Here is a 10174-nt window from a genome sequence, read left to right on the forward strand (position 1 = left end):
GGTTTACTCTTATCTATTTTATTGTTTGTATGTACAGCGCTGTGCAAATCTACTATATAAATAATAATAATAATAATAATAATAATAATAATAATAATAGAGGTGGAGGGAAGAGCAGGGATACGAAAAAAGTATGGCTGTATATGTGACCTGCATAAATCCAGCACTCTTACCCTATTGTACCAGTGACCATTTGAATTTCACTATGTTTAATAGGTTGGGCAACAGAAACTATTAAGAAGAGAACACAAGAGCCTAACCCATCCAGGCATTTTCTAAAATGCATGTTATGAATAGCAAGCATAACATAGGGTAACATCTTATGCTCTGCAAACAAACTTCAACATAACAGCTATTTAAATACATCAGTGTGCCGTTTCCAATATTCTAAAAAAGTCAGTAAAAATAATTATAAGTGGGATGCAATGAGGCAACTGTCTTTGAACTGTAGTGGAGCCTTTGTAAATATTATCTGATAAAGTGAATAAAAATGAGCAGAATCCTGATTTTGATGCGGTTTATGCCTACTAGAGACACACAATATAGATTGGATTAGTCAGGAATACTTCAATATGAAAACTATTTTGCCAAAGCAACATCATAGCATTCTTTTTCCAGCTTGATAGCTGTACCCACCCTTCTTTCTAAAGCTGTTGCTTAGTTTTTCCACCACATAAAGGAGCTTTCAAAATAAAACCCGAAAAGCCTACCATGGCCATGGATAATCCTTTTTTCCAAAATCATCATCTGTCAAGGGAGAGGATATTAGGAAAAGGCTATCCTTTGCCCACTTCTGAATGCACGGCATGTGAAATATGCAGAAACATCCAGAGCAACTCCAGACCTAAAAGACAAAGATAGATCAGAAGCCCTTACTAGCAAATCTGTTGACTGAACATATGACATTTATTATTATATATACATGCTTCTTGCCCTGTCCCCAACGTGTCCCTTTTCATTCACAGAGGAAACTCATAACCTGGCAATTGTGCCAGTCCTCTGGTATGAAACGTCGCTCCTGGGACAGTTGCACGATTTCAAGTCACGTGGCGTCACAATGTCCCCTTCACCCTCATGTACTATTGCCCTTGCTATTCAAAAGCAGCCTGGTCCCCCCCCCCCCCCGCCCCGGTTTATTTTCTTTCTTTTGTGTAAAAGGGGGGAAAACAAAAACAAAAAAATCCCTAAAGGCATGCTGGGTAGGGAAAGACAAGGAAGTGGGGTTAAGGAGAATTAAGGACACGTGTGCGATGGGATAGCAACCTTGGTCATGCGGCTGACTGAGGTGCGATGATGGATGGCTGCAAAGCAGTATGTTGCCATTTTAATTTCCTGCGAGAACAGGGCTGGCGTGGTAAAAAACCCTTGACCTGACCCTTTCAGAACATGTCTTGTTCTGATCAGGATTGCTTCTGATCCGGGGTTGGAAAAGTGGGACAACAAGCAAGCAAGCACTGCACCAATAATATAACATAAATGGCAATTTTGCTAATAGAGATTGTCAATTAAACAGCAGCAGAAAGTCTCATGGCAAAACAAGTCGGAAGTTTATTGAAGATTTCCCACATAAATGTAACAAGATATTAAAGCTGGAAGACTCTAAAGATTCTTGAGGCAGCATCACTCACTAGCTGAATTAGCTGGCCACACCTAGCAAGAAGACAAACGCACTGAATCTGTATCACTGAATCCGTGTCACACTATTTAAAGAGTGTCCAAAGGTGGAAGCCTAAGTACATTTGCCCTCTATCTTTGGAGAGTAAGGTAAATCCAAGGCGGGATATAAACCGCCGCTTTGCGGCGCTTCCCCGCCACCGCCATTTGCTTCGCGCGGGAGCTGCAGCAGCCAAACCGCGCGGCTCCCGCGCGGAGCAAAAAAGAAGCTCCATTTCAGAGCTTCTTTTTGCGGCGCCTCTATGACATCGCGAGGCGCCTGGCGCGGACTCGCGACGTCATAGGCGCCGCGACACGTCTGGATGCTATGCGTCCAGTACGTAAAGATGGCGGCGCCCATGTAGAAGGGGCGCCGCCATCTTGTACGTATAGGATATGTACTAGGGTTAGGGGGGTGCGGAAGCACCACCCCTTCCTAACCCTAGTACGTATCCTATACGTACTATATGGCGGTTTGTATCCCGCCCAATAGAACAGTAAATACAGAGGTAAATAATACTATTACGGTACTCACAATGTGTGATACTTACAGCTTGGTTTCTCTTAATTGAAGCAATACAAATCAAGCATGTCATTGCCCCAGACTGGAAAGCATCATTCATGTACTGTCTTGTGCGTTCCAATTCACTCGCATCTCCACCTTTGAACACAACAAAATTAATTTGTTTCATGATACCAAATTACAGTCATGAAAGTTTTATCTTTACTTTTGTTTATGGACCCATGACAAAGAACAATCTAACTCATGAGGGATTTCTTTCCATGTAAAAGATGCTACACTACGATTTAATGCTTTGAAACAGAAACCCTGTATGAATCTAGGTCATGTCTATCTCATTCTTAGCTTATAGTTTCTCTTCAAACAATGTATGCCCTATAAATACAGGCGAGTTAAAAGTAGTGCTCCTGTGCCTTGAATCACCATCACTTATATTCTGTCTCCGAAGGGACTGCATATAGTTGGCCCTACTTATCCACTGATTCTTTATCCAAACATACAAGCATCCATGGCTTGGAAATATTTTAAAAATATATAAATTCCAAAAGGCTAATCTTGATTTTGCCATGTTATATAAGAAACACAATTTCATTATGCCTTTGTATTTAATGGGACTTGAACATCCACAGATTTTGGTATCCACAGGGGGGTCCTCGAACCAAAACCCAGTGGATACCAAGGGCCCATTGGAGTGTCTTTTTTACAGCTGTGGAATCTGCTTTAGCCAGAGGACAAGAATTCTTTCCAATTTTTGATTCATGGCAAGAATACTGTATACAGTAGTCCACCCTTATCCCCAGGAATATGTTCCAAGCCCCCCAGTGGATGCCTGAAATTACAGATAGTAATGAACCCTATTCTAGTAATGTTTTTGGACGATGACTGACTGCAGGTTATTGAACCAGAGAGAGCAAAACCAAAGATTGGGAGGAGGGGGCGCTATATGATATTTTCAGACTCTGTCTGACTGCACAGAACAGAAAACATGAATAAGGGAGGAATACTGTATGTTACACCAACCAAGAGGACAATGGCCAATTTAGCAGCACATAATGTAGCTTCTACCATAATCTACTCAGCATGGAGCAGCATGGAAGATAGAAGCACAGAGGGGTATTGTCAGTGCTCTCTCCATTTCTATATTTACTGCTATACTTAAAGCTTTTGAGACAGCAAAGCTATATTTATGAGCAAATATTACAGTACATTGTTCTTACACCTACTGACATTATATTGCTCCTAGGGTAAAACTATTAATATAAAAAATCTAGTACTATCACAGTTAGAAATCACTGTCTGAATAACCAGTATTCTCAATGTAATGATAGTTCATTGTACAGTTGGCCCTTCTTATACACTGATTTTTATACACGGATTCAAGCAGCCACGGTTTGAAAAGGTTAAAAAAAATATAAATTTCAAATATCAAACCTTGTTTTTCCATTTTTTGTAAGGGACACCATTTTGCTATGTCATTATATTTAATGGGACTTGAGCATACATGGATATTGTTATCCACGGAGGATCTTGGAACCAAACCCCAGCGTATAACAAGGGTCCACTGTACATACTAAAATCTTAAAAGGGGACAAGACTTTACCGGTTTGAATAGTATAAGTTGTAAACGTTTTGTCCAATATTTTTCCATGTTTTCCTTCAATCTCTTCTTCGTCATCTTCAGAAGAGGAACTAAACTGTTCTTCCACAAGTTTTTTAGCAGCAGCTTGATTAGCTTTCATAATTTCATCAAATTTTTTCTTTGATGCCAACTCTGTTAAAAGGAACAAAGTGATAACGTTTAAACTAAAATATTGTGTGTGTGTATGTGCCTTCAAGCCATCTGTTGACTTATGGTGACCCCTGAATTTTATAGGGTTTTTGTAAGGGCATCTAAAATACAATATGGTCTTTTTAAAAATATGAAATGCAAAAACAAACAAAATCTCTTTAAAAATCTAATAAATCACATAAAGAGAGGAAAATTCAGAAAGACTATTTTTGACAGGAGACAGATGCTACATTTCTGTATGAACAGCAGTTTTTTAAAATCATCTTCTAGTGAGCAAAGCAAGTGCACATGAAAAATAAGGGTAGGCTTTCCTCGAGCTAGTTCAGCGCTTTCTTGAAACACCAACATGCCTGGCTTCTTGGTTGCTAAACCACGCACACTTCTGAAACTAGCCATCTGTTCAATATAGAAACCTGTAGTTATTACTGTGAAAAATAAATTATATCAGTCACAAATGGCTGGCTAATAAAGGCCCTAACTAAATGTTACATGTATATGCACATAAATAACCCAAGAGCCCCTGCTATTTGAAGACTATGTCCCCTTTTCTTCAATTCCCAATATAGAGATAAATAAAACTAACAAAAGTGTCACATCAGCCATGAATAATAAATAATTATAACCTTAAATCTCAGTTCTATTAGACCACCTATTAAACTTCAAGGCTGCAATCCTTTACCCATTACCTGAGAATGAGCTCCGCTGACCTCAGAGGAACTAACTTCTGCATAAACATTTCTTGATTGCACTATAGGCTGCTTTCTTTACTGACAGAAGTGATAAATTCATACAGTTTCAGGTCAGCACGGTATTGTAGTTTCAGCACTGGATTATGACTATGTTTGTATCCCCACTGGGTGACCTTAGGGAAGTCACACTCTCTCAGCCTCAGATGTCAAACACAAGCCCCTCTGAACAAATCTTGCCAAGAAAATCCCATGATACATTTGCCTTAGAGTCAACAGAAGTTGGAAATGACTTGAAGGCACTTTACACCACCCACTGAATAATATGGGGCTTGTGCGTCTGCATTTTCCCACCCATGAGGATCCCAAAACTGATCCCCCATAGATGGGAAGGGACCACTATGCAAATGTTTAAGATTCAGAACTCAAGAATCTATATTGTATTTTTTTTTTATAAATGGGTTTAGGTTGTATTTTTTTTATAAATCGGTTTAGATCCAAATTACAATACACCAATATTCTAATATTTAAAACATATTTCCAATAAACCATTTATCAGCTTCTGAATGATTTGTTCAGATATATTGCTTATATCTCTTTTCTATCAGACCACCTACTAAACCATCCTGAATGGTGGAATCAGCAAAAACTGCTCCTTTTCTGTTGATAAAGGCATTTGCTAGGTCAAAACCCACTATGTGAGCATATTGGCACCACTATTAATACTTAATAACAATTAATTATTAATTATATATTATTTAGCAGTCTGCTGAAAATGAAATAGTTTTCCTTCACTGACAGTTATGTTCCACTCTTCAAACTCAATCCCACATCTACTGGTGTTCCCAGCTGTCTACTAATGCTTACTAAAAGGTGGCACATGTGAATGCTGGCTGGAAGTATGTGAATATTATGTGCATGTAAGATACCTGACTGTACATGTGAGTGAGAGCGGGAACAGCATGTGCATATGAGTGATAATGGTATACTGGATATTTATGTTTGTGAAAACGGTGAGGGGGGGGTTGTGCACACACATGTTGTTGTATCTTCAAGATGTTTCCAACTTATGACAGCCTTATCATTGAGTCTTCTTGGTAAGTTTCTTCAGAGGGGCTTTGCCACTGGCATCCTCTGAAGCTGAGAGAGTGTGGCTTGCCTAGAGTCTCTCAGTGGGTTTCCATGGACAAATCCTGGTCTCCATACTCCAGTGCTCAAATCACCACACCATGCTGCTTTTCTGTGCACATCCATTCATTCATTGTCAGGGGAAGGCAACGGCAAACCCTATCTGAACAAACTTACTAAGAGGATAGCTTTGTCTCAGGGTAACCATAAGTTGGAAACAACTTGAAGGCACACAACAAGACATATATGGGATATTTTATAGATAGATAGGTAATATCATATATGTTTTGTTGTTGTTGTTGTTGTGTACTTTGAAGTCGTTTCTGATGTATGGCGACCCTATCATGGGGCTTTCTTGGCAGAGAAGGTTTGCCATTGCCTTCCCCTGAGGATGAGAGAGTGTGACTTGCTCAAAGTCATCCAGTGGGTTTCCACAGATGAGAGAAACTGAACAATGTATTCATTCATGTGTGTGCGTGTGTGCGCATATATATATATATATACTCCTATCATATTTGAATGGCGTATATCTCGTATCACACACACATATATCTCACATATGTACCTATGAATATATACATACGTATCATGTATGAATGATAAACATATATACATATATATATACATATATGTATCAGTCTATGAACATACACACACACATATCATATATGAATTATATGTGTGTGTATATCATATCACCCACCCACATACATATATATATGTATCTCTTCCAACTCTGATTTTATGCACACACATATATATTTAGACACACACATATCATATATGATATACACACATATAATATAGATGGAGATATAGATATATATATTCCATCTCTATGAATATATATGTATACACATATATATGAGATTATATCATACATCTATATGTATATCAAATCTCTTATGAATATATATATATACACATATATATATATGATATATTATATCCATATCATACACCTATATATAATCATATATCCATATTCCTATGAATATATATATTCATACGTACATATCATATATGAATGAGATATATATATATAGTCACACATAGACACACACATATATCACAAATATATAAATATACATAGCTATGTATATATACAAATCATATATGAATGATAAAGATAAATATATATCATATCACACACACATGACATACAAATCTGGATTATACACACACACATATATACATATGTGTGTGTGTGTGTGTGTGTGTGTCTCTCTCTCTCAACTCTCCCTGTCCCTCCCTCCTTCCTTGCTCCAGAGGGAGACTGACCGTGGGCCCTGTTCCCTGCTGCGGGGCGCGGGGCCTCTTGTGGGGCTGCTCCTCCTGGGGCTCCTGGCGCCCTCCCTGGCCCTCCTCGCTCCGGGGCCCCTGCAGCCTGCGACCCCGCTCGGCCCCGGCCCCTTCCCCGGACTCCCGCCGGACGCCAAGCCCCGGCGCCCTCCATGGCTCCTCTGCCGCCTCCAGCCGAGCCGAGCCGACCGAGAGCCAGGTGCACCGGCGAGAGGAGGGACGTCAGCAAGGCTTCGCCCGCCTTCCACGCCGAAATACAACTCCCAGCATCCCTCGGGGCAGGCGGCAGGACAAAAGAGCACCCAGACTAGAGCGGCGCTGCCCAAACCGGAAATGGGAACGCATGAAACCGGAAGTCTCCACCTGTAAGGAGCCACGTACCGGCCGGAAGTAGCCTAATGGCACCGCGCCACGTCTGGGCTTGGAAGCTAAGCAGGGTCTGGCCCGGTCAGGACGTGGATGGGAGACCGACGAAGAAACAAAGAGAGGGGGTTTATTTATTTACTCGGCCCTTGCAGTCTCTTCCAACTCTGCTATGATTCTATGATTCATTTAAATTCTTCCCTTCTTATGTAGTATGCCACCATTCTCGCCATTTGATTATTGGACTGTTGATATTGTTCTATTTTAACAGGTTAATTTTAATTGCATGATGTTTAATTCTGAGTCAACCTTGAGCCCTTTTAAAGCTGGTCTTGAACTTGTAACCCTTGTGGTTTTGAGTGAGGGGCTGCAGTACAGGCATTTAACCACTGCGCCACTCTGACAGACAGAGAGAGAGAGAGAGAGAGCTCTGGTGCCACAACAAACTATAGTTGCTGTTGTTGTTGTTTTGTTGTTGTTATATTTGTTTGTATCCCAATCTTTCCCCAGAACTGGGACTCAGAATGGCTTCACGATATTTTATATATACATATATATATCTCACACAGTATTTTAAAAAAAACCAATCCAAATGAAAACATAGAAAGGATGTGCATTAAAAAGGAATTAAATTTATTACCATGTTAAAATAGATAGCTTTTAGAACAATAAATTATTAAAAAGATGAAACTGTATAAAACGCTTTAAAACAACGTCCCAATTCCCAGGATTCCCTAGCACTGAGCCTGGGCTTTTAATGCGGTCTCAAACTGGATTATTTCTGCAGTGTGTTGTATTTGGGACCAAAGACAGCTACCTAAATTATCTTTCCTGTGGCAATGGTCCCAAACCGTGCCCTTTAAGAGCTCTTTTTGCACTTCAGGTCCCAGAAGCCTCAGCCATGTTGGCCAATAATAGCCTGGGATTCTGGGAGCTGGAGTCCAAAATCCCTTAAAGGGCAGTTTCAGGACCACTGTTTTAAGTGAAGGAACTGGTGAAACCAGGTCTCAGTATTCCTTGCCTACGGAAACCCTGTGGATTTGATTTATTTATTATCATTATTATTACAAACAAAATCCAATCATTAATACATCATGCATAGTGCAACAACAGATCCATTGAAACATAATAAATCAGGTGTTAAATAAATTGCTTCCACATATTTGTTTGTCAAATCCCATTCTTGTCTCTGATATTTACAATACATGTATCAATTGTTAAGCCTATAACTTCTATGTCTTTGTAGTGACCTCTCTAAGTTTCTCTGATACGTGTGATTTCTACTTAAGTATTTTCTACTTCTGTTTCTCATTCATTTCCCTGGTTACTTCACCAATGAGTACCATGGGTAACAGGGGACTTGAAGGCACACGGAGTGGAGGCTCAAAGGGTGTGGGAATAACATGGCTCTATAGACTTTGCTGGACTGCAACTCCTAGCATTCTTCCCTATTGGCTGTGCCGGCTGGGCCTGCTGGGAATCGCAATCCAACATCATCTAGATGATGACCGACATCATCATCCTGCACAACTACCCTTTATAAAAGGTAAAGGTTTCTCCTTTGACATGAATGTCTAGTTGTGTCCGACTGTAGGAAACGGTGCTCATGTCCATTACTAAACTGAAAAGGCGGCTTTGTCAAAGATAACTGTGATCATGTGGCCAGCATGACTGCACCAAATGCTGTTACCTTCCCACTGAAGTCATACCTATTTATCTACTTGCACTTTTACATGTTTTTGAACTGCTAGGTTGGCAGAAGCTGGGACTTGTGATGTGAGCTCACTCCGTCATGCGGCGCTTGGGCCTCAAACCACCAACCATCTTGCAATTGCCAGAGTCAGCATCTTAACCACTGGGCCACCATATCCCTTACACTTTAGTACTGCAACAAAAGGGAAAACCTTTACCTTTATACATAGTTCACCATTTAAGTATCATGGTAAAAATTCAGCATGTACAGTATATATGCATTTTTATTTTATTTTAAATAAATTAATCACAGAATAAGCTTCATGATAAAAATTCAATATGTATCTCAAGTAGCACCTTTACAAACATCAGTCTCAGAGGTCATGTATATTTAGTATAAACAGATATTATTTTATTAACAGTGGGGTTTCCTTATATCAAGTTTTCATAAGACAATACTGCAATTATTTATTCTGCAAAAAAAAATTTCTAATTTTCTGGGCGGCTGCCACAAAAACGTTGTGACATTAATTTGCTTTTTCTCAACAATATAAGAAACTTCGCAAGGGAAGCATATAATGAACGTACTATACTTTCAGCTGATTCTTATTCACATAGACATAAATATTGATTTTTGGTATATTTACCATCTAAATAAGGTGCTGGCATTGTCTGAAATTACAGGTACAGGGTTGCCAGATCTCAGGCCCTGGCTCTGAGTCTCTAGTTTGCATGAGTCATTTACAGACAGGAGACTTTTTGTGCCAGCCTGGGACCAAAATTAGGGTTCTGTAGGGCTGGGCGTCCACACACGCCCAGCCCTACTATCAGCACGCAGGCGCCATGATTGCAGGTGCCCATCCATATGAGGCACGCAATGACGACGTCCGTGTGGCACAGCACTCAAACAGCGACGTGCCACGCAGATGTCATAATTGCCCACAAGCACGCTGATGCCTTCCCCACGCTGCACAAAAAGAACCCACAAGGAGTGGGTTCTTTTTAGGCCTTGTGGAGGCCACAGCGTTTGTCTGCTGCTGC

At 40.2% G+C, this 10174-nt stretch overlaps 1 protein-coding gene across 1 annotated transcript in view; it reads right to left on the reverse strand.

Annotated features, from left to right (window-relative positions):
• NFXL1 (nuclear transcription factor, X-box binding like 1) overlaps positions 1 to 7272 on the reverse strand; it is a 63495-nt gene extending 56223 nt beyond the window's left edge. The window contains exons 1-4 of the mRNA XM_089525195.1: positions 7058 to 7272; positions 3774 to 3944; positions 2205 to 2314; positions 711 to 844 (exon numbers count right to left, since the gene is read on the reverse strand). Coding sequence (XP_089381321.1) covers positions 711 to 844; positions 2205 to 2314; positions 3774 to 3944; positions 7058 to 7232 — 590 coding nt within the window. The 5' untranslated portion in view covers positions 7233 to 7272. The remainder of the gene's footprint in view (positions 1 to 710; positions 845 to 2204; positions 2315 to 3773; positions 3945 to 7057) is intronic.
• Positions 7273 to 10174: the final 2902 nt, after the last annotated feature.

The sequence above is a fragment of the Sceloporus occidentalis genome, unplaced genomic scaffold (assembly GCF_023333645.1).
Source record: "Sceloporus occidentalis isolate IW3139 unplaced genomic scaffold, rSceOcc1.0.p SCAF_5, whole genome shotgun sequence".
Classification (NCBI taxonomy): Eukaryota; Metazoa; Chordata; class Lepidosauria; order Squamata; family Phrynosomatidae; genus Sceloporus; species Sceloporus occidentalis.